The sequence below is a fragment of the Oncorhynchus clarkii genome, chromosome 32 (assembly GCF_045791955.1).
Source record: "Oncorhynchus clarkii lewisi isolate Uvic-CL-2024 chromosome 32, UVic_Ocla_1.0, whole genome shotgun sequence".
Lineage (NCBI taxonomy): Eukaryota > Metazoa > Chordata > Actinopteri > Salmoniformes > Salmonidae > Oncorhynchus > Oncorhynchus clarkii.
This window is the reverse complement of record NC_092178.1, coordinates 22,378,977-22,405,081: the sequence shown is the minus strand read 5'-3', so window position 1 is coordinate 22,405,081 and position 26,105 is coordinate 22,378,977. Positions and strand designations below refer to the sequence as shown.

At 41.4% G+C, this 26,105-nt stretch overlaps 1 protein-coding gene across 1 annotated transcript in view; it reads right to left on the bottom strand.

The window, feature by feature from the left end:
• LOC139391862 (thrombospondin type-1 domain-containing protein 7A-like) overlaps window positions 1–26,105 on the bottom strand; it is a 184,233-nt gene that overhangs the window by 62,343 nt on the left and 95,785 nt on the right. The window contains exons 7-17 of the mRNA XM_071139466.1: window positions 19,046–19,240; window positions 15,713–15,959; window positions 14,154–14,269; window positions 12,076–12,208; window positions 11,604–11,707; window positions 10,076–10,270; window positions 9,043–9,309; window positions 3,754–3,932; window positions 3,053–3,058; window positions 2,694–2,827; window positions 2,312–2,465 (exon numbers count right to left, since the gene is read on the bottom strand). Of these exons, the coding sequence (XP_070995567.1) occupies window positions 2,312–2,465; window positions 2,694–2,827; window positions 3,053–3,058; window positions 3,754–3,932; window positions 9,043–9,309; window positions 10,076–10,270; window positions 11,604–11,707; window positions 12,076–12,208; window positions 14,154–14,269; window positions 15,713–15,959; window positions 19,046–19,240 (1,730 nt within the window). The remainder of the gene's footprint in view (window positions 1–2,311; window positions 2,466–2,693; window positions 2,828–3,052; window positions 3,059–3,753; window positions 3,933–9,042; window positions 9,310–10,075; window positions 10,271–11,603; window positions 11,708–12,075; window positions 12,209–14,153; window positions 14,270–15,712; window positions 15,960–19,045; window positions 19,241–26,105) is intronic.

Here is a 26,105-nt window from a genome sequence, read left to right as displayed (position 1 = left end):
AACTCTCTCCAGAAGTTCAGTGAGGATCTCTGAATGATCCAATGTTGACCTAAATGACTAATGATGATAAATACAATCCACCTGTGTATAATCAAGTCTCCGTATAAATGCACCTGCACTGTGATAGTCTCAGAGGTCCGTTAAAAGTGCAGAGAGCATCATGAAGAACAAGGAACACACCAGGCAGGTCCGAGATACTGTTGTGAAGAAGTTTAAAGCCGGATTTGGATACAAAAAGATTTCCTAAGCTTTAAACATCCCAAGGAGCACTGTGCAAGCGATAATATTGAAATGGAAGGAGTATGAGACCACTGCAAATCTACCAAGACCTGGCCGTCCCTCTAAACTTTCACCTCATACAAGGAGAAGACGGATCAGAGATGCAGCCAAGAGGCCCATGATCACTCTGGATGAACTGCAGAGATCTACAGCTGAGGTGGGAGACTCTGTCCATAGGACAACAATCAGTCGTATATTGCACAAATCTGGCCTTTATGGAAGAGTGGCAAGAAGAAAGCCATTTCTTAAAGATATCCATAAAAAGTGTTGTTTAAAGTTTGCCACAAGCCACCTGGGAGACACACCAAACATGTTGAAGAAGGTGCTCTGGTCAGATGAAACCAAAATTGAACTTTTTGGCAACAATGCAAAACGTTATGTTTGGTGTAAAAGCAACACAGCTGAACACACCATCCCCACTGTCAAACATGGTGGTGGCAGCATCATGGTTTGGGCCTGCTTTTCTTCAGCAGGGACAGGGAAGATGGTTAAAATTGATGGGAAGATGGATGGAGCCAAATACAGGACCATTCTGGAAGAAAACCTGATGGAGTCTGCAAAAGACCTGAGACTGGGACGGAGATTTGTCTTCCAACAAGACAATGATCCAAAACATAAAGCAAAATCTACAATGGAATGGTTCAAAAATAAACATATCCAGATGTTAGAATGGCCAAGTCAAAGTCCAGACCTGAATCCAATCGAGAATCTGTGGAAAGAACTGAAAACTGCTGTTCACAAATGCTCTCCATCCAACCTCACTGAGCTCGAGCTGTTTTGCAAGGAGGAATGGGAAAAAGTGTCAGTCTCTCGATGTGCAAAACTGATAGAGACATACCCCAAGCGACTTACAGCTGTAATCGCAGCAAAAGGTGACGCTACAAAGTATTAACTTAAGGGGGCTGAATAATTTTGCACGCCCAATGCTTCAGTTTTTGATTTGTTAAAAAAGTTTGAAATATCCAATAAATGTCGTTCCACTTCATGATTGTGTCCCACTTGTTGTTGATTCTTCACAAAAAAATACAGTTTTATATCTTTATGTTTGAAGCCTGAAATATGGCAAAAGGTCGCAAAGTTCAAGGGGGCCGAATACTTTCGCAAGGCACTGTATCTGCAGAAGATTGCCAGGGATGGACCAGGCATGCCAAAATATTATTTCCCAGGTGTATTGCCCAAGATGACGTAAGATGGTGTGGATGAGAACCTGCGGCCAAATGCAGAAGACATAGTTGACTAGCATTGCTACTGTATCTGTGTCGGTAGATGGTGTATATACAAATGACTTCCTGTAATATATACTGCAGTGTATTCTAAACAGTAGAGAGGTGTCATTCTTGTTTTGTAAAGACATTTTACAAAAGAAAACATTGTGTAATGCTACCTGTTGTTAGTGTTTTTTAGATAATTTTTTTATGAGTGACAAAGTTTGCTTGTTGGGTAACAACCTTTGCTTGTGTTATGGAAAAATGTGTTGATTTGAGACATGTATGAAGTGTTTTGGTAGTTTTAGTGCATTTTAGATGTGAAATGCTGTGCCAAGCTTAAAGTTGGTTAGGAGAACTGTGTGAAGAGATTTGAAGAATTGAACTAGGTATTGAGAAATAGGTCCTGGCGAATGTAAAAAACTGTAAATTGGTGCAAACCCAAAGTGAAAGTTGCTGACAAGAGCTCTGCTGTGAATTACATTTCTGAACATGGGAATATGGCCGAAACAGGTTAAATAGAAAGGGGAGACTTGGCATGATTGGGCAGTTATTATATGTTAAGGTGTGAGACAGAGATCCACGGTGAGTAGCACAACAGGTATTTCAGGTAATAGTTCACCCTTTAAGCAGTCTACGCTTGTTTTGAGTGTATTCAGCACCACAGCCTCAGAATATAACAGATTAGAATAGTCTTGCACTGGTCCACCTACTGAAATGGACTTTACTTTGCTCCTAACCAAACCCAGAAAACACAAAATATCAGAAATATTGCAAAGGGATAAAATAGGTGCTAAAACAACAAGGTTGTCAGCATCTGTCCATACCAGTGAGCAGCTGCTCCAGGCCCCCCAGTCAGACAGGACACAGTCCTCAGGGCAGGGCAACTGGCGGTCTCTGGCCCCTAGAGGCATCTCCTCTGGGTCACACAGGTAATCCTCCACAGGGTCCGACGGCCCATTGATAGTGTTCTGCATACACCTGGACAGAGGGGGGACGATAGGTTAGCAATACTGATACAATTATCATTGGTTTTTATAGAGGAGATGAAGGCGAGATGAAGGCAGGAATCACCTTGAATGAATGAAGCTAAGAAAACGTCACAGAACAGGGTTAGTTGGAGAGACTCTCGCGGTCCTTCAGTCCACTAGGAGCTGAAATGAATAAGTCAAATAGGCTGTTGTACCTATAAGAGCTGATCGTCCGTACCTGACCTTTCTGGTCTGCACTCCTTCTCCACAGTTCTCCTTCAGGTCCACGTTGCTGACCTTCCAGACACTCCAGGGTTCAGCCACCCACACATACTGACCACAGTCACTGAGACAGGGCACCACCTCATACACCTTGTGAGAGACCACTACACAGTTAGCCACCCACGGTCACACCACCATCCATCCCATAGCAAAAATGCATGTATTTTAACACATGATGAAATAGTATAGAGCAGGTTTGTGCTAGTGCAAAACTCATTCATTACATTTACTCCCACACTATTATCCATCCCATGGAAAGAAGAAATACATTGATCTGTACAAAAACACTATAAAAGGCAGTGACAAGTCACTCACCTGAGCCTGTGGATGGGGTCAGTTCATACACCAAGGAAAAGAAGAAAAGAATAGCGGGGAAACAGACAGTGAGTGTTTAAATATAGGATTATTAGAATGCAGTACACCATGTTCCCTTGTTTCTCTGTAGGAGCATAGAGTTCACAGTTCCTTCCCCTTCCTTAATCTTACAGGTAGCCTAGCAGTTAGAGTGTTGGGCCAGTAACTGAAAGGTATCTGGTTCGAAGTCCTAAGCTGACAATGTGCATAAATCTGCCGATGTGCTCTTGAGCAAGGCACTTAACCTTCAATGCTCCTGTAAGCTAAATTACTAAAATGTAAATGTGTACAAGCCCTAACTCAGCTAATGAATGAAACACTGAAAGATGTCCACTCTGGCTTCATTAAAAAATTAACACTGTTATGGTTCCTTTAATCTAATGCATTAAATCATAATCAAAGTATTTTATTTAAACATTAAAACAAGCCAGATACCTCTACCCTCTACCATGTTCTAGTCTTGCCCAGAAACAACCCTTATCCGTTATCCTCTACCCCCAAGAGACTAGACACTAAGTTGTGGAGATCTGAGTAGAGTTTATCAATTTAAGCAATATGGAAAAAATCTGGCCAATCCTCTCAGATCTCTACAAATGTCTTTGGGGTAAGGGCTAGTGGTTGTCTCTAGACAGGGCCAAGAGTGATGAATGTCCCCCACTCACCTGGTTGACATGGTCCAGTTTGGGGCACGGTCGACCACCGTTGTAAGGCTTCTCCCTCAGCCATTTGGAACGCACTTTGACCCCACTGCCGCAGGACTTGCTGCATCGTGACCAGTTTGACCACTCACTGAGCTTGCAGTCAGACGGACAGGGGATGATGCAAGCCTCCTCAATATACCCTGGAACCACAGAGACAACTAGGCTTCAGTATAGTTTCATCATCTGGCAGTATCTGTATCAGTTTACACAGCTGTTGATGCAGCAAGCTAAATCCAACATTCCTATTGATACGGATGAAAAGCTACAGAGAGGATTATAAAGAACTGAGATGGCAGCGCTGTGCAACAAACAGCATTATTACACTGTTTACTGTAGCTTGGCAAATGCAATGGAACAAGAGGGCAGCAGCCTGTTGTGCGATTTAGAAGACTGTTGTTTTTCTGGGCAAGTGAGTCAGAGAGAGGGAGAGAGAAAGAACAAGTGAGAGAGCAAGTGAGAGAGAAAGAAACTGAGGCAGAGAGAGCAAGAGAAAGAGAGAGAGAGAGAGAGAAATGGAGGGAGAGAGAGAGATGGAGGACGGGAGAGAGAGAGAGAGGTCATGATTTTGGGAGTTTTGGCAGGAGTGCTTCTCTCTCGGCTTGTTGTTTCTTTTTATCTGGGCAAGGGTGGATTACTGAGCCTCATGTGTCCACTGAAAGAGCAGGGAGGTCAGAGGTCTTAGCTGTTTTGAGTGTTATTACTACTGCTACTGGAGCAAGGTCACAAGTTGTGACTCAAAACACAGGAACCTGCGTGGATCCTCAGCAGTGGAAATACATTAACATACTGCGAATTAGGAATTTTAGAGTGCATTCTTTTGTTCTTAGACTATTTTACATCTAGTAAATGTATGTTTGTGAACTTGCTGAAGTAGATAAGATCAGAAGAACAAACACAGTGTTGTCTATTTTCCCTCTAGGACATTTAAAAAAAAACAAAGACTAACAGCGTTATTAGAGGGATATTTTTTGTTGCCCAAATTGATTATCCCCTAATCCAGTTGTATTTGGGCTTTTTCCTCTACATTTTAAGGAAGTCACCTGGTTACTATTCCCAAAAGACCCACAAAAACAACAATTTGGAAACAACTAGTTAACCAAAATGAAAAGACAAATCAAATCAATCCCATTCCTGAGGAACTGACCTGTGTAAGTTAGAGACACTCTTATGATACAGTAACACTACTACAGGTACACTGCATATTTTGTTGAGTTTTTTTGTGGTTCTATATAGAGCCATTTTGAAACAAGCTATTGAACCCTTTCGGTTCTATACAGCACCATTTTTTCCAACAGTATACTGTAGCAGAGAAGCTACTGTAAGACAGACAATCTCTCAATATTATATTAGTGGTCGCCTCACTACTGTCATGCCACTGGCAATAAGAGTCTGCCTGTTGGTCACTGCTTCTCAGAACCTGCTATCTCACTCACACTAATACCCGGCCATCAAGCCAGAACACACCCGTTGATCACTCACTGTCAACCTTTCCAGCCATCCTCGTTTTCTGTTTTAACATGGAACCATCCTGCCAAGCCCACGTAAAGCAGGGAATCAAATTGTCACTATAGTACCGTTTACAGACAGACTGTATGGTATGTTGTCTGTAAAAGAAAACAGGCAATGTTTTTTAGAACCCAATTCATACAGTCCCATTTTTTACCACGTTCTTGCTGGGGTAAGCCTTTTATATCTCCAGTGAGCATGCCGGCAATCCATTAAATATACACATCACAAACAAATCCACTATTAATAGTTTGTAGGCAGGTCCTAAGAAACATACGACTAATAAAATAAAAGAATGGCATATTTTGAGTTTAAACTCAATAGTTATTTTGTTTATTAAACAGACAAGACACGCTTAGGCTATCATGATTACAGTCAACACGCATATATTTTATAGCAGGAATATAAAAATATAATGAAATATAACAGAATAAATACCCCTCCAAAATTTCCCACACAATTTACGCCATGGCAACATGTGGAACAGCTGTCATTTAAAAAAGTGATATTTTGAAACAGAGCCCAAGGCAAGCCCATGATTTTTTGATCCATGTTTTATCTCTATAAATTCACTTTGTTACAGAGCAGGCATAGGGTCTTACATTGAAAGTATACCACCCTGCATCCCACCGCTGGCTTGCTACTGAAGCTAAGCAGGGTCAGTCCTGGTTAGTCCCTGGATGGGAGACCAGATGCTGCTGGGAGCATTGTTGGAGGGCCAGTAGGAGGTATTATTTTCCTCAGTTATTGGGTACCGTCTTTGGATAGAACGGTAAAAAGGTGTCCTGACTCCCATGGCACTTATCATAAGAGTAGGGGTGTTAACCCCGGTGTCCTGGCTAAATTACCAATCTGGCCCTCATGTGATCATGGCCACCTAATCATCCCCAGCTTCCAATTGGCTCATTCATTTACCTTCCCCTCCCTTGTAACTATTCCCTAGGTCGTTCCTGTAAATTAAAATGTGCTTTCAGTCAACTTACATGGTAAAATAAGGGTTAAATCAATAAATTCATGATTCCAATAGTAAATAACAGCAATCTTTACTTTTAAAAGCATGCGAGTCTCGCCATCGAGCAAAATAACAGGCCTACACTTGATTGGCTAAATTACTGCATGCTAAATGTTTCTGATCATGACTAGGTCAGATCGCGTAAATAAAAGTTTAGGCTTTGATGTCGGCAACCCCTTTCAGATATAGAAAAAGGTGGAAAAAAGTTGGCAAGATGCTAATGTTGGCCGAAAAACGTATTGATTTGAAAAGTGTATACAATGGCTTGTGAAAGTATTCACCCCCTTTGGCATTTTTCCTATTTTGTTGCCTTACAACCTGGAATTAAAATATATATTTGGGGGGGGGGGGGGGGGGGGGGGGGGGGGTTGTATCATTTGATTTACACAACATGCCTACCACTATGAAGATGCAAAATATGTTTTATTGTGAAACAAACAAGAAAAAATACAAAAAAACATGAGCTTGCATAACTTTCAGGGGATGGGGATATTGTTCTCGGGGTGATGAGAGGTATTGGGTTTGAGCCAGATGTAGTGCTTTCCTTGAGGGCCAAAAAGATAAATTTTAGTCTCATCTGATCAGAGTACCTTCTTCCATATGTTTGGGGAGTCTCCCACATGCCTTTGGGCGAACACCAAACGTGTTTGCTTATTTTTTTCTGGCCACTCTTCCATAAAGCCCAGCTCTGTGGAGTGTATGGCTTAAAGTGGTCCTTTGGACAGATACTCCAATCTCTAACTGTGGGGCTCTGCAGCTCCTACAGGGTTATCTTTGGTCTCTTTGTTGCCTCTATGATTAATGCCCTCCTTGCCTGAGTTTTGGTGGGTGGCCCTCTCTTGGCAGGTTTGTTGTGGCACCATATTCTTTCCATGTTTTAATAATGGATTTAATAGTGCTCCGTGGAATGTTATAAGTTTTGGATCTTTTTTTAACCCAACCCTGATCTGTACTTCTCCACAACTTTGTCCCTGACCTGTTTGGAGAGCTCCTTGATCTTCATGGTGCCACTTGCTTGGTGGTGCCCCTTGCTTAGTGGTGTTGCAGACTCGGGGACTTTCAGAACAGGTGTATATTTACTGAGGTCATGTGACAGATCATGTGACATTTAGATTGCACACAGGTGGACTTTATTTAACTAATTATGTGACTTCTGAAGGTAATTGGTTGCACCAGATCTTATTTAGGGGCTTCATAGCAAAGAGGGTGAATACATATGCACGCACCACTTCTCCGTTTTAATTTTTTTTTTCACTTCACCAATTTGGACTATTTTGTGTATGTCCATTACATGAAATCCAAAATAAAAATCCATTTAAATTACAGGTTGTAATGCAACAAAATAGGAAAAACACCAAGGGGGATGAATACTTTTGCAAGGCACTGTAGGTAACCATATACCTTCTAATGTATTTGAATGTTTTTTAATATAACTTATTTTCCTTTTTTGTTTGTAATGATAATACAATAAATTATTATAAAAAATGTTATAATTTACTCCATAGCACGTGTGGGAGCCAATCAGGTAGGTTGGTTCTGGTGTTGGAGCAATAGAGCTACAATACCAGTGACTTGTGTATAGATATAGCACCATCCCTGATCTCCTATGGTTGCTTAAGCTGGGAAAAAAGGCACCGGAATCTTAGTGTGACGTCTAAGGCACAGTGGTGTTGGAGAGCTACACATACAATAGCAATTGCCAGAGTACAGCAATAGCAATCGCTTGTGACGTCTCATGACGTCACAGTTCTACACCATCAACCGCACCACAGGCCCCATACTGCAAGTGAAGCTATGACTCACAGGCATGGGTTTACACAGAGAACAAACACTTTGATAAAGCGCTGCGTCTTCCTTGGGTTAACATGGACGATACGACAGCACTATGATTCCTACATTTCTTCTCTGCATCGGTTGGATGGCGATGCTGCTGTGTATCCCTGAATGCTAACACTTTGGGAAGAAAGCAGATCTGATGTTCTACGTCTGCATCGCTTGCGGTTTGGGGTTTTAGGCTGGGTTTCTGTATAAGCACTTTGTGACATCTGCTGGTGTAAAAAGGGCTTTATAAATAAATGAGATTGATTGAAATGTGATTGATGTTCCCCTGACAGATTTGGGCTAGGGGGCGGAGCGACTGCATCCTGCATCCTCTCCGTTACCACATTGATTTGTTCTCTTTTGAATTTACAATCAAGTGATGCTGAAAAGGACAGTGAGATGAGAGAAACTGCACTAACAGTCTGACATCAAATTAGGTCAAATGGAGCCGAATCAATAGAACACATATGTAAATGATCGACTAATTATTCTCTTGATGGAGAGAACAACGAAACAATGTTCTCTAAATGTATTCAATAAGAGGTTGTAACAAATTGATGAGAATTCCAAAGACCACAACCAAAGTATTTCCAAATGCATTGTCTTGTATTTCTCTACACTGATCATTGTTGTTTTCTGGAACAGGAAGTGGCCCACTGTGTATGATGATGTCATATCACTGAGCATGCCTTTCATTGGAAATTCAGACACCTTGTATGAATCACAGTGGCTATGTTTAATGCATACAACTTTAAGTGAGTTAATCAGTGATGGTAGAGGTTGACTCAACGTAGCTGTTGCACCATGACAAAGGTAGACTAACCAACATAGCATCATCATACATAGCGAGGTGACTTACTGCTTATAGACATGAACAATCATAGGATGTTGGTGAGAAGTTTAGGACTCACCGTGGCTGTTGCACCGTGACGTCTCCACCAGCCTGTTGTCCTGGTCGTAACACACCATGGCCTGGTAGCGGTAGCCCTGGCCACACTCCTTGATGTCCCCCTGGACCTTCATGCCCGGCTGGCCCTCCACACGCCCACCCTCAGGCAGGATGCAGTCCGACCAGTTCCCCATGGGCTGGGCGTTGTACTTGTTACAGGGGCAGTACTGGATCTCACTGAGGGGGTATACCTGGGTGTTCTTACACTGGTCTTGCTTTTTGCTCTTTCCTAAGAAGAGTGAAGGGAGGAGGGGAGGACAGGCAATCAATAAAAACTGATATGCAGCACATACCGACTGGTCATCGTTTGAACTGGTGAGAGCCCAGAATGAGGTCATTCCGCATTGGCTGCCAAATGATCTGGCCAGAATTGAAATTAACGTTTTAAAAAGACGGTATCCTGGATCCAGATTAAGGACAGAGATGATCATATATCTTTTACTCTATCTCCACTATCTTGGACCAGGTGAAAACGCAACGTGAAAATATTTGTTTGTTTCGATAAGAGTCACTTCTAGCAATATGAGCTTATCCTGAAGAATCTGAAGAATCCCAGGGTCCTATGGACTTATCCTATATAATCCTGTAGGCTATACATTCCACTGATCTCAAGGCATACCATGGAGGGCACTTACCATGGAGTGTCACAAATGAGATTTGTGACACCGGCATCCGACTAAGCAGTGATATTGTCTCACTCGCTCTGGAAACGTAACATCAAAGTCATGTCAAGTACTTAAGTCTCTTTAGGTAGAAAGCTGCTCAGAGCTACAGGATCAGATGAAATAGGATCTAACCCTCATACTAACCTTAACCATTAAGGGGATGAAAGAAACTCAAATATGTGAGCCTGTATCAGTATTTAGAGATGACTTCTACTGTACTTGCAAGCTGTGACCAAATACAGACTCCAGTCACATTATGTCCCTCCAGAGACAAAGAGGACTAAGTTAGTTAGTTTACTGTACTTATACGACCTACTCCAGTCTACTCACCCACTAGCATCCTCTTGCGGGTCTTGACGCCCACACAGTCCTGTGTACAGGAAGAGAACTTAGACCAGGTGGTTAGCTGGCAGTCGTCCTGGCATGGGAGCTGGCAGGGCTGGGTTAGAGAGGGCATGGAGCTGGCAAACTTCAGACATGCTCCCATGTCCGCTTGACCCCCGTCTTGCTTCCGGCATGAGACAGCTATAGAAAGAAAGAAAGAAAGAAAGAAAGAAAGAGAGAAAGAAAGAAAGAAAGAGAGAAAGAGAGAAAGAAAGAAAGGAGAATGATGTGGTGGTGGAGGTTGGGATGGTGTGAGGCAGGAAGCTTTGGTACACGTTGGCCACTTTTTATTGCTGGCCCAATCTCATTTGGCTAATGCACTCTGGCTGCATTTGGAGGTAAACACGACAGTCCCATCACAGGTGATCAAGACCTGAAAGTGTTTTAAGTGATGATTAACCTACAGTACTATCACTGTGGGATCTGGAATGACTCATTGCTAGGTGGTGTGACTAACTACATTGCATTCCAAATTGCACTCTATTTCCTGTAGTGATCTTATCCAAATTCGTGCACAACGTAGGGAATAGGGTTCAACTTCATGCGCACTCTCTGTCTCTGGTTCTCTCAGTTAGAAACACACACAGAGGTGAGAACAAGGGTAAGTGATGAAACTGAACATAGTGTAATGTCTATTGACTTTCCCACCCAAACAGACCAGATAGCATTGAGTGAGGAGGAGTAAGAGCTCTGTATTGAATTGTCTCTCCACCTGCGTCAATTTCTACACATATACCATTACAGGTAATGGGGCCTAATGTGGAGTGTGAAGACAAAGGTTGAAAAGTGCTCATCATCTGATCAGATAATGGCCTTCTACCATCTTCAAGATGCTAATAGAAGTCTGGTGCAAGGAGTGGAAGAGGAACTTTCTGCCTTCAATTCACTGACTGTCGCCATTTTGTAAACAGAAGTCAGATAGATGCATTTTTGCCACGCTATGTGAAGCTCAACCCAAAGCAATCCACCGGAATGGAGATTTTGTGTTTGAACCTTAATGTAAATAATCCACGCCTGGTAAGGCTATAGGGAAGAGGTTTGGATAGAGGTTATTTACCCTTCACATCCTCCTCTGAGTCCCAGTGTAACATCTAGAAGGAGATGAAAGATGCATGCCGCCCAAGGCGTTACTGTGATGCCTCACTCCCCTCTCACACGCTCTTTCAGGGAGTCGGACGGATACACTTGATCCCATCAACAATCCCACACACTTCCTCAGTCACATGCATAGTACCATGCAAGTTAAAGGCAAGTTAAATTAAGCGCAACTCTAATATTTGAAAGTATTTGAAAGACTGTATGAATGTGACCAAGTCGGAACCCTTAGAAGTGTCTGTATCTACCTGTATCCAATAGTTAAGGGATTATGGGTAGTCTCTCGTGTCTTTTCTACTATTTCCGTCAGTACAGATTTGAACACTTCATCCCCAGAATCAAATGGAGTAGCTAGTGCATGCAATATTTTGTTGCTCACCTCTAGCCTGCAGCCCAGGCCCACAGGTCTCCACAGCTTCAGGACTGTCCTGACGCACGGACCAGGGAACCAACTGGCATCGCCGCCACTTGTGTGTCTTCCACCTGCAATACAAGAAACAGAACACAGCTCAGTCATCTTGAGAGTCAAAGTCTTGGTCTACACTCAGAGAAAAAAGGGTCCCAAAGGGGTTCTTTGGCTGTCCCCATAGGATAACCATTTTTGGTTCAGGCATAAACCTTTTGGGTTTCATTTCAATTATCTGTGCAAAGAGTTATACATGGAACTCAAAAGGGTTCAAACTAGAAACAAAAATGATTCTTCAAAGGGTTCTCCTATGGGGACAGTTGAATAACCATTTTAGGTTCCAGATAGCACCCTTTTTTCTAAGATAGTAGTTAACTTGACTCCTCTTTAGTCAAGATAGACTACACAGTGAGTAGAGTGGTTTTGGATGCTGATGGAGCCTTACCTGTATCCCAGACAGACAGACGGCACCTCACAGTCTCTTTCCTGAGCCAACACCTCCGGACAGTCCTGTCCCCCATTGGCCGGCAGCTGGATGATGATGCGTTTCCTGTTCTGTTTCCTTTTCGTGTTGCCGCCTTATAAGAACCAATAGAAAAGCACTTTATTCACACACTGTCCCAATCAATAGACAGAGACAATAACAGCAACACTCAAGCAACTTCCATTGGGCCTGGAAGTGCAAAATGATTATGATGAATGCCTGTTACGTACTTGAGTGATGCAAATCACAGGTCCTTGAAAAGGTCCTTGTAAAACAAGTGTGTTTTGTTCGCTGTTGACTTTTAGCAGCTGTGTGTCATTAACCTTGCTCAACAATGAAACATAATGAAGGAGCACAGTTGGTTCCCAGCTCTCTCTAGTTTAGTGTTCTACAGCAGATATGTACTTTCCTGACCAGTTCTGAGAGAAGGTAATGAAATCAAGCATGGGATATTGATTGATATGGGCTTCTCTTATGTGCTGGTGTCCACCCACCTCATTGAGGTTATATTATCCTTACTACAGGAAGTCCATATGTGACTCACCACCTGGATTCGATATTATTAGAAATTAGATTTTTGTTTACAATGGTAAAAAGTAGAGACACAGAGCTACAAAATGGTATAACATACATCGCATTTTTGAGGAACAATAGGAACGTAATTCTGCTTTGAAAGTTGATAAACTTGTAAACTCACTTTTGAGAAAAGGGCCTTTGAATGTTTTGGTACCTACTGGAGACATCTCCTTTGTCTACACCCATTCAGCATTGTTCACACCCTCTTAAGCCAGCCCAACCCATCTCTTTAAGGATTACATGTGAGGTCATGTGCTAAACAGTGAGAAGTAAAGATTAAAAGTGATGAAAGTAGTAGCCTACAATAAGGAAGAAATCCAGGTAAACAGAAAGTGTCCAGATAAAAATGTTGATAAAAAAAACATTTTTTTCCCCATTCAAACGGCTCTCCTATGAAGTCGGGACTTCCGACATACACCTAGTTTCCTGGAACGGGTCACATATCTAGGCTATATACAGTACAGGCAGTAATCCATATCCCTATCAGGATCATATTACAGTGCCCATATCCATGTTGCAATGTAGGATCCATAGAGAGAGCTAGCTGCAGTAGATATAGATAGATACTGTATTTATATGGTAGGATCTGTTCTCATTGGAGAAGGATAAATCCATGACTAAATACTCATAGTAAAGCCAGATGACCTGTGTGCCAAATGTGAAATAATACCAGCAAGATTACTAGCAGAGAGATTAAAGGATAGAAGACTCTGAAAACAAACCGAGGGACTGTTCTTTAGACTCTATGAAGTATTGCTTAGCAGATGTTTCTGTAGAGTAATCATGTCAAGTATTTCATGAATATAACACTCACTCCTGAAATCACAGAAACATGTGTCCTAACAAGTGTGTTCTAGCTCACAAAGAGGTTTTTGCAGTGTTGCAGCAAATTGCTTCATAAATGGCACAGCACTTTTAGCTGATTAGCTGCATTTGTACTAGTTCTTGATATAGAAAAATGTTGCCAAGCAACAATGCGCGTTCGTTGGTTCCTGTTATGGTTCTGACTTAGCTAATTGTTTTCTCAGCTCAAACTGAAACATATGATGAGGAGAAGAGTAACCATTCCATAACTGTGCAAGTGTTTTGTTTATCAGATTTGTCGGGCCTGTAGAAACCAGAAAGCTAACACTTAACGACAGACCCACTATTATTTAGCATTCTCTGTTGTAAGGAATTCCTTCAAATGCTTTGAAGCGTGTGCTCATTTCAAAACCACAAGGCATAGGCTACATCTCTTGAGCATTTTTTGCCATGGACAGACTGCTCTGTATCTGTGTGTACTGCAATCTATACTTGAGAATAATAGGCTGTACCTGCTTGGCATATTGTACATCTCTTGACATAGTTGCATTTTTGCCATAGACAACAAACAATATATGTGTGTACTTGAATGTGTTGTTCAGTTGTACATTGTTCTATATCTGTGTATTCTTGAGAAGTTTGAAAAGGCCAGTAGGTACCTGCTTTGCATATGGCAGGGCAGGCGCTCCAGTCGCTGTAGGGGGTGACGCTGCAGTCTCTTTTACATGGCAGGAGGCAAGGCCTGACTGTCTCAGGACGAATACTCTCCGGACACCTGAAATTACATGAGATCACATAATCTAGATCACGTGTCAAACTCCTCCCACGGAGGGCCGAGTGTCTGCGGGTTTTCGCTCCTCCCTTGTACTTGATGAATTAAGGTCACTAATTAGTAAGGAACTCCCCTCACCTGGTTGTCTAAGTCTTAATTGAAAGGAAAACGACTAAAACCGTCCGACTCTAGGCCCTCCATGGAATGAGTTTGACTCCCCTGTGCTAGATGCATAAGCACAGACACATGATAGAGCCAAAATAACCATACTGCGCTGTGTTCAGCTGAGACTGGGGTGCTTAAATGTGTCATAATCTAAATGTGTCGAGATGTGTGCATATACCGCTTCTGTTAACGAATGCATATTTGTCTGGTCAACATAATATCACCGCTTCCGGTATATATCAGTACGGGATCATTGGTCTAAGGAATGCTGCAGGGATTCTCCCAGTATATTGTGAATCATTGGTTTTAGGGCTGCAGATTGAGCCCCTACTGTACATTGCTTTGAATACCATATCCCCACTGTAACAGTGTTAAATTGTTCATGTTCTAAATGGTAATGAACACATTAGCATATCATACACGTTTCAGTCATGACATTATACGATTTCATTATTTGATATCACGGTATATTAGTATATTGTTCCAAACCTAGTGGGTGCGTTAAGTTATGTGTCATGTATTAAGTGATAGTAGTTCAGCGGCTGTAACTATGAGCAGCATTGTGTGCTAGTGTGAAGTGGTAGCTAGGTAAAATATAACCCTGGATGGGAGAATCAGAAACTGCCGGAATAAAACTGTCTGAGGCTCATTTCCATACCCAGCATGGGATCTAGCCCATCCCCAGTCAGCCTAGTAGCTCCAGCTCATCCTGCCAGAATAATGCTTATATTAAAGCTGAATAAATAAATAGATAATTCAATATAATTCATGTCCCTAAGATGCCCTAAGGGTGGTAGGGAGGGAGAACCCAGATGCTTTAGAACAAATGTCTGGAACCTAGGCAGAAACCTGTCAGGGAACCCATCAGCTCACAGCTATGCAGCCAGTCAGACAGTGGTAACAATAGGATTTTGTTCCTTCCATAGACAGATACTGGGACAAATGCTCTGTGCATTGGTGCTTTGATTTATGCTTAGCAAAGGCTTATTGAACCCTGCATACGTATTATGCCAAATCAGCATAAGCATAACCGTTCTACTCGCATTTACTTTCTGTAATTTGCTTGAACAGAAATATTCCTCTCTCACTTTACACAAATATTATATTCATATACTACTTATGTTGGTATTCAGTTATCTTTGAAGGAAAAACTTTTACTCTTACAACTTTGGGTGCTTAAAAAGCGCTATATAAATACCATGTATTATTATTATTTTTACTTTGAAGGTGGAATTCTTACTTAGAAAAAATAAACTCTTATTTTGAAGGAGAGATTCTTACTTTTTGGGTGGCACCTGTCCCACATTGACCCGTACACAGATGACCTTCCGTGTCTGCATCCCCACAGAGCACGAGGAGTCCCCTCCCCCAACTCCGGCCCGAGCCCCTGTGGAGTTGGCAGAGGGGACCGAGGTGTCCTCGATACACTGTCCCCAGGGCCCTGTCTGCCAGTGGTACACAGTACAAGGGTGGTCGTTGCAGCTCCGCACCTCCTGGAGAGCACTGCTGTTGGGGCACTGGACCCCGCCTGTCAAATACACAACAACCAAATGATCAATCAATCAAACGTATCTATAAACCCCAACAGCAGTTGGAAGAGGAAGAGGAAGCAGAAGCACAAACACCACATTCAAATACAGGAGATACTAATGGGGATCCCTAATAAATACAAATACTCAGTTACATGAGTGTGGTTTGCCTTGATTCACTGGGAACAAGACAGCTCAGCCAATAAGGTTTATTTTCTAAGCTTCGTAAGTTGCACTGACTATTGAGCCAGAGCTGACAACGTTGTCATCTTATCATAACGAGAAAGTGAGTAAGTTAAGTTGTTTGTCTCTGATCATCCAAGCCTTCTCCACTTCCATTCAATTGATACATCTGTGTCTTGTGCTCTAAAGATTAACTTCTATTTTTGGTTCCACTCATTGAGTTAAAAACGTTAGTACAGCAGTGTCAGAGCTAAATAAACCAATATTGTCCCTTGGGGGAAAGCAGTCATGGAGATGGAGACAACGGAGATGAGTTGACCCGGGGTCTGACAGTATCTTGGACACCAGGTGGACCACATGTGACCCCTTTTCCATCCCTACCACAGATCGTTGTCATGTGTGTGTGTTGTATCTGTGTGTGTGACCCTTAACCACCCCTCACCACGATGGGATGTCAAACATTAGCAGGCTCTGTCAAGCTGGGATACCAGGCCCCGAAGGGAAGGTCAACCATTACCAATCAATGCGATCCAGTGGCCAATCAATGAGATCCACCAGCCAATGAAAGAGAAGGACATAACCACCGCGATCTTCCATTCAATGCTGGAGAAAGACTGAGATCAGCCAATCATTGGTGGAGCAGGGGAGAACTGATGACGCTTACATAAGGAAATGCTTCTGTCTTCAAAAGCCACACAGTGAAGATATATAATTGACCTCTGTAGCCACTTTGGGAGCATGTCCTTCAACGGGTCATTTCTAAAGGATGCTATTGACATTTTTCCTCCAAGAGACATTAGTTAGTCAGGTATGTTGTGTCATTATTACTACTATGGTTAATGAATGACATTGTAAAGCTGTATTTGAATGTTTCAGTGTTTCTAATAAAACTATTGAACTCTGACTCAGTGTGGATTATTGAACATCTGCTTTGCTGGTAGTGCCATTATTCTCTTTACAAGTCTTGTAAAAGGTCTCTAACCATAAAAATCATGCAGAGGTTATATTATGTTTTCTTACATCCTTTACAATAAAGTACCTCCTTTGCCTCAATGTTACGTTACAGAGCTCTTCGAGTCAAAGTCCCTATAACCTTTCACGACATGTAAAACAAGGCCAAGTCTCCCTACAGTTGCTATTAACAGAACTGTAGCTAGTGGGTCAAGCTACCTCGGCTAATCCTTTGTGATATTACGAGAGTGTCCTAACATGGCCTGTTGTAATTACTCTACGGGCTCAACCCCACTTCTCCCTGAGTTGCAATTACCCAGTTGTTAGTCATGTAAATACCTTACTCTGCATTTCTTAATCGGCGTCAGGACAAAATGAAAGTAAGCATACGCCTAATTAAAACACCTGGTTTTCTGAGCAATCTTTCAAATGATTAGGACACGTACAGTAAACACCTTAATCGGTGTTCCAGCTGTGTATTTGATCTGCACTATTTTGATTGCAGATTTTCTGCATTTATCAGAGTCCATCAGGTAGCCTGATTTCAGATGTGTCCATGTAAACACGATTATTAGGGAAATTGTTCTTCTACCTAAGCATGTAAACATTTTAATCAAACTATTATATTAATCTGACTATCCACAATAATCACATTAACTATACTCATTGTCTTGCTATAGTCCAGTGGAGGATATCTACAAGAACTGTTAAAATCATAGCAGTACTATAAAATACACTACAACATGCTGATCTACTGCCAGGCAATCACACAGCCTAGAGTGGGTTGTATAGAGATGGGTTCTCAGGTCGTGACTGGCAGCTTAGATGGTAAGACTCTAACCCAGAGGCACTTGTTCCATTACTGACCAGACTCCCCCTTCCACACTTCTCTTCTCCTTAGGGTTTCAGCCTCCTCTCGTTAAGGTTTCAGATAGCACTTAACACGAAGGAATGTTCTTTACTAGCACTGCACTGTTGAGGGTCAGTACAAGTTTTACATAGTACAAGCATACCATTATGCTGAGCAGGCAGTGAGGGGAAATAGATTGGTGCGCAGGTATATATCGACTACATACATCGACTTATAACATCTACAGGGCTGAATAACTACATCTATGGGAACACTGCATTCTAAGGGCATAAGAAATGATAGTACCGAAGAGCGCAGGAACCTTGGGCACCTGCGATAGTCCTTAAAGGAAGGTAAACGCAAAGTTGTTATGATTTCTTTGTAACCATCCATACATTTGTGAAAGGTGCAATAAATAATACTATGCACTAGGGCTCCAAGCACTTCACAACAACGCTCAGATTCTTTGAGCCTAAACATTGAAAATGTAGCTCTAGAGAGTTGTACAGCCATATATCCTACACTATTCAAGCTTGTTATTCCTTGTGACTATGTCACACAACCTTACCCTGCATCACAGTAACCCAGGCTACAACCTGAGCAGTCGCTGTGGAGGAGGAACATACAGAATAATTTATACTATTTGGCTGTTGGAACATAGAAGAGAGGCAGAGAGAAGCAAAGACTGAGGGCATGGTGAAATGCTTGCTTCAGCAGCCTCATATGAGATACCAGATACTCTCCTGCATGCTGTGCAGACCTGGGATCAAATGAAGAAAATGTTATCTTTCCAATATTTTAGCTGCACATGGTTGAGCTCATCTGGTGCAACAGAACCAATAGAAAAGTGAAAACCCTGTCCAGCTGCATGCACTACAGACAGGCTCTATCAATCATCAATGTACTTGAAAGAAAATAGATACTATTTGAACCCCGGTCTGATGCTGTGTGGCCTGGTCCCAGATCCGTTAGTGCGGTCTTGCCAACTCCCATTGGTCAACTCCTATGTTTGGCATGACAACAACCATATGAGTCAGCTGTACTACACAGACAGGTCTGGGACCAGGTCTGACGCTGTGCGTTGTGTGATTGTATTCTCACCTTCCCCAGCGCTGTAGGCCAGTACAGAGCGTGCTCTCATCTGCCTTCCCTCTGTGTTCTTCCCGGAGCAGGTGTGTGAGCACAGGGACCAGGTGGTCCAGGGACTGAGGACACAGTCCTTGGGGCAAGGCACCTCACAGATGACGGGCATGGGAAGGATGGCATCACGGCATAACTGGCGGTCCACATACTCACCTGGAGGCACAGGGAGACAGGAGACACAGTATGAGGCTAGCTGAGGATACCTAGAATGTGAAGGTGTCCATATCTGTTACATACACATACAATACAATATTCAGTCCGTATCATGTGCCGATATCATCCACAAAATCACATTGCAAAATCAGATCTGGCGCATTTGTTCACCTAGACACCTAGCTCCCGAGTGGCGCAGCGATCTAAGACACTGAATCGCAGTGCTAGAGGCGGCACTACAGACCCTGGTTCGATCCTGGGCTGTATCACAATCGGCCGCAATCGAGAGTCCCATAGGGCGGCGCACATTTGGCCCAGTGTCGTCCTGGTTAGGGTTTGGCTGGTGTAGGCCGTTGTAAATAATAATTTATTCTTAACTGACTTGCCGAGTATATAAAGGTTCAATAAAAAGAATAAATAAAACCCAGATATTGGTTATGTAAGCAGAGAGGGAGTTTAACAGACAAACCACATAATACTTGTCCACATATTCACCAAGTCTGAAGGGAAAATACGCATTGGGTATTATGATAAATGTTTACACCATCATGAAAGATTGGTTCGCTTTCTCAGACAAACAAGCAGGCAGACGACAGAGCCATTAGACATGAGGGAGCAGGCAGACGACAGAGCCATTAGACATGAGGGAGCAGGCAGACGACAGAGCCATTAGACATGAGGGAGCAGGCAGATGACAGAGCCATTAGACATGAGGGAGCAGGCAGACGACAGAGCCATTAGACATGAGGGAGCAGGCAGATGACAGAGCCATTAGACATGAGGGAGCAGGCAGACGACAGAGCCATTAGACATGAGGGAGCAGGCAGACGACAGAGCCATTAGACATGAGGGAGCAGGCAGACGACAGAGCCATTAGACATGAGGGAGCAGGCAGACGACAGAGCCATTAGACATGAGGGAGCAGGCAGACGACAGAGCCATTAGACATGAGGGAGCAGGCAGACGACAGAGCCATTAGACATGAGGGAGCAGGCAGACGACAGAGCCATTAGACATGAGGGAGCAAGCCGGGGGAATTAAAAACTTCTTTCAAAACAAGAACATATGAATTAAAGTGAATATTTGCACCAATTTAAATTCAAATTCAGGCAGTGGGGCATTAGTTTAATCTTTTACTCATGACAGCGTACATGGAATAAAAATGAGCTCATATCCAAATGACTGCATCTCTAATACATAAGCTAGCTGGATAAAACCTTGTGTATCACCAACTGTGTCACACAGACATTAAGACAACAGATACTGAATCATTGTCATCTTTTTAGTTTTAGTTTTTCAAAAATATTTTCTGCTACACATTTTACATACACATTTTACATACACATTTTACATACACATTTGACATACACATTTTACATACACATTTTACATACACATTTTACATACATGGTACTTTTATATAAAGCAGTCACATTACAATAATACATTACCAAACATCAGCTCTTTAATCCCGCCCATCAGCCACTCTCAGACCATCCTACCTATCACCATAGACCTGAGCTCTTTAATCCCGCCCATCAGCCACTCTCAGACCATCCCACCTATCACCATAGACCTCAGCTCTTTAATCCCACCCCTCAGCCACTCTCAGACCATCCCACCTATCACCATAGACCTCAGCTCTTTAATCCCGCCCCTCAGCCACTCTCAGACCATCCCACCTATCACCATAGACCTGAGCTCTTTAATCCCGCCCCTCACCCACTCTCAGCCCATCCCACCTATCACCATAGACCTCAGCTCTTTAATCCCACCCCTCAGCCACTCTCAGACCATCCCACCATTCACCATAGATCACCCTTGTTTGGTTTCCATGTAACATATATTTTTTAATTGTGCTGTGATGTTTTACATTTTGAACCTTTCTAATATTTTAGTGTCCACAGATTGTGAGCTAAAGATGAAAACCTTTCCGACGAGTATTATTATATTATTTATTGATTGACTATGGCTTTCCAAATCGCCCAACACTGCTATTTGTAAGGTTAATTTTAAGTGAATGTAGTGATTTTTTTTAACCATTCCTGAACTCTGTCTCTTCACAGCAAAATCTACAGAGCTGAGATTGTTGTATGCCCAATATACAGTTGAAGTCGGAGGTTTACATACACTTAGGTTGGAGTCATTAACACTCATTTTCAACAACTCCACACATTTCTTTTTAACAAACTATAGGTTTTGCAAGTTGGTTAGGGCATCTACTTTGTGCATGACACAAGCAATTTTCCCGAAAAAAGTTTACAGACATATTATTTCACTTATAATTCACTGTATCACAATTCCAGTGGGTCAAAAGTTTACATACACTAAGTTGAATGTGCCTTTAAACAGCTTGGCAAATTCCAGAAAATTATGTCATGGCTTTAGAAGCTTCTGGCTAATTGACCTCATTTGAGTCAATTAGAAGTGTGGATGTATTTCAAGGCTTACCATCAAACGCAGTGCCTCTTTGCTTGACATCATGGGAAAATCTAAAGAAATCAGCCAAGACCTCAGAAAAAATACCTCCACAAGTCTGGTTCATCCTTGGGAGCAATTTCCAAATGCCTGAAGGTACCATACAAAAGTATCTCTATACACAGTTAAACGAGTCCTATATCGACATAACCTGAAAGGCTGCTCAGCAAGGAAGAAGCCACTGCTCCAAACTGGCATAAAAAAGCCAGACTACGGTTTGCAACGGCACATAGAGACAAAGATCAAACTTTCTGGAGAAATGTCCTCTGGTCTGATGAAACAAAAATAGAACTGTTTGGCCATAATGACCATCGTTATGTTTGGAGGAAAAAGTGGGAGGCTTGCAAGCCGAAGAAAACCATCCCAACCGTGGGGGTGGCAGAATCATGTTGTGGGGGTGCTGTGCTGCAGGAGGGACTGGTGCACTTCACAAAATAGATGGCTTCATGAGGAAGAAAAATGACGTGGAAATATTGAAGCAACATCTCAAGACATCAGTCAGGAAGTTAAAGCTTGGTCGCAAATGGGTCTTCCAAATGGACAATGACCCCAAGCATACTTCCAAAGTTGTGGCGAAAGGACAACAAAGTCAAGGTATTGGAGTGGCTATCACAAATCCTATAGAACATTTGTGGGCAGAACTGAAAAAGTGTGTGCGAGCAAGGAGACCTACAAACCTGACTCAGTTACACCAACTCTGTCAGGAGGAATGGGTCAAAATTCACCCAACTTATTGTGGGAAGCTTGTGGAAGGCTACCTGAAACATTTGACCCAAGTTAAACAATTTTAAAGGCAATGCTACCAAATACTAATTGAGTGCACAGTTGTGGCCATAAAGTTTTGAGAATGACACAAATATTAATTTTCACAAAGTCTTCAGCCTCAGTTTGTATGATGGCAATTTGCATATACTCCAGAATGTTATGAAGAGTGATCAGATAAATTGCAATTAATTTGCCATGCAAATGTACTGAATCCCCCAAAAACATTTCCACTGCATTTCAGCCCTGCCACAAAAGGACCAGCTGACATCATGTCAGTGATTCTCTCGTTAACACAGGTGTGAGTGTTGACGAGGACAAGGCTGGAGATCACTCTGTCATGCTGATTGAGTTCGAATAACAGACTGTAAGCTTCAAAAGTTGGGTGGTGCTTGGAATCATTGTTCTACCTCTGTCATCCATGGTTACCTGCAAGGAAACACGTGCCGTCATCATTGCTTTGCACAAAAAGGGCTTCACAGGCAAGGATATTGCTGCCAGTAAGATTGCACCTAAATTAACCATTTATCGGATCATCAAGAACTTCAAGGAGAGTGGTTGAATTGTTGTGAAGGAGGCTTCAGGGCGCCCAAGTTCAGGGCGTCCAACTTCAACTGTATATACCATTCTGTTAGTTATATAATAATTTAAATTTAAAAATTCAGTGTTTTTTGTACCAGTTCATAAACCATGTGCCATGTATCTTTCAAATATGGCAGGCAAACAAGTTCCCTACCTTCTCCCTTTTCCACTTGCTCCTCCAGTTTGGATTGAGCAGACATTCCCATATATTTTCGATAGCTGCATATGTGACATAACTCCTCCGTTTCTATTCATAATATCATTAATAAATATAATAATACACATTTTAAAAAATCCATTGAAATATTTTTTTTTATCAATCAGTACATCCTCTTAAGGATCTGACCCGTTGGCGCCTAAAGTGACATACACAAATCTAACTGCATGTAGCTCAGGACCTGAAGCAAGGATAAGGACACCGATCCCATTGAGGATATTTGAGTTTAACCATAACATTTGTTGTAACATTTGTTCTATCTTTTCTGGAGGATAAAACTAAAATTGTAAACAGCTTAGTATGAAAAGGGCTTTAAACAAAATTAAATTTAAATTAGTTGGAAATGAGAAGTTGTAATCTGTATAAAGTTAAAAAGGCAATTTTTTTAACAAAGGAGGAGTCTTTCTTAATAAACTACAGGAGAACCATTTTGGGTTTAAGAATAACTTATGTATGAGTGAAGCTTTTAGTGAGTGGTTAAAAGCTTTCATATTGAATAATTTTAGCGCCAAAACTAATATTCATTATATAAATAGGCAAATTCAATTTTGTCTGGCTTAGGGTTCCAAAGAAAATTAAATATTTTTTACTCATATGATTTGAAAAACGAGTCGGCTGGATTATGTAGCACGATTAGTAAGTAAGTAAATTAACTGTAATAGGACCAAATAGTTAATTTAATTTTAATCAATGTGATTTTTCCATAAAAAGACAAGTATTTACCTCTCCATGGTTGCAGAATCTTATCTATTTTTGCTAACTTTCTATTGAAATTGATTGTGGTAAGTTCCTTTATATTTTCGATATGTGAATACCAAGAATGTCTGCTTCACCATCTGCCCATTTTATTGGTAAACTACAAGGTAGTGTAAACACTGTGTCTTTTAACGATCCAATACGTAATATGGTACACTTGTCATAATTAGGTTTTAGTCCAAAGAGGCTATAAAAACTATCAAGATCTTCAATGAGACTGTGCAGGAATCTAGATTGAGGACTTAAAGAAAAGTATTTAGTCATGGATCTACATTGATACTTTTGTTTTTATCCCCTGTATTTCTATCCCCTTGAAGTTCTTGATGGATCTAATTTTATAGCTAGCGTTTCAATGGCCATAATAAATAGATATGGAGACAACGGACAGCCTTGTTTTACTCCTCTTAAAGCTCAATACTTTCTGAGAAGTAACCAGTATTTACTACTTTACATCTGGGGTTGCTGTACATAACTTTAACCCATTGTATAAGAGATTCACCGAAATTAAAGTAATCCAGGCATTTATATATAAATTCTAGTCATACTTTATCAAACGCCTTTTTGAAATCTGCTATGAAGACCAGGCTTGGTACTGTATCTTTGATGTTCAGTTGTTACAAGTAATTGCCGTATATTATCTCCAATATATCGTCATTGTAAAAAAAACTGTCTGATCAGGATGAACAATATCTGGTAAAACATGTTTTATTCTATGTTCATGCATTTTGCCAGGATTTTCGCTTCACAACAGTGAAGTATAAGAGGCCTCCAGATTTTTAAATGGACTGGATCTTTATACTTACCACCTGGGTCCTGTTTTAGTAGTAATACAATCAAACCTTCTTGTTGAGTACCTGAAAGTCTACCATTTGTATAAGAGTAATTCAAACATGATAATAATGGATCTTTGAGTACATCAAAAAAAGGACTGAAATACCTCTACTGGTATACCATCAAGACGTGGTGTTTTTCCAGACTGAAAATATTTAATTGCCTCAAAAAGTTCCTCTTCTGTAAGTTGGCCTTCACACAGGTCTTTCTGTAAATTTGTATATTTTACATCATTATTATTATTATTAGGAAAGAAAGCTTTACATCATGTTGTGCATTTTTCACAATTTTCCATCCAATTAGCTTTATTTTTATACATTACACTTGATCGTGCTTGAGTAAGTACCTCCAATTCTTTTTGTTTTTCCTCTTACCTATTTTGTTCCTCTATAGTACAGTTTCCATTACCATCTACCTGCGCTGTTAATTCCTCTATTTCCTTTATTAGTCTATTCTCTTTTGCCCTTAACTGCTTTTGTTTTAATGATGAGCATTGTAGTGAATGGCCTCTAAAAGCCCCTTTAAAAGCATCCAATACAATAAGGGGATCTGCTGTACCTGTGTGGTGCAGAAAAAAGTCCATTCTGAATTATTTATATACTAATGTCTTCGTTAAGAACATATTGTCATCCAAAAGGCTTTGATTAAATTTCCAATATCCCTGTCCACATGGAAATTCTGTAAGAGTTAAATGGAGGCCAATTCGATGGTGGTCCGATCGCATTTGTTCTCCTATTAATAGCTTTTTAAACTTTTAATGCCAGCAAGAATAAAACCAGGAAGTAGTCAAGACAGCTAGCTTGATTTAACCTCCTCCATGTATATCTCACTAGGTCAGGGTTTTCAGCCTCCATATAGCCACTAGTTCTAATGTATCCATGATATTCGTGATCTCCTTAAGTGCATGAGGGGGATAGTTTGTAGTGTGATTTCTTTTACGATCCATTGAGGTACTTAAAACCTTATTATAATCTCCCACCATAATAATAGATTCATTCGTGGCTGGTGAGCTCAATAGATTATTATATATATTTTAGAAGTGTGAATCATCATTATTTGGCCCATACAGTTGAATTAGCCAGATGTGTTTTTTGGTCCAATAGCATAATTAAAAGAATCCATCTTCCTTGAGGATCTGTTTGCACAATCGATTAAAATGTGTATTAATTAGTATAATCACCCTTTTGTCATCTTTGCGGAGGTGGAATATTCTGTCCTTGATAAATGTCCCCACACGCA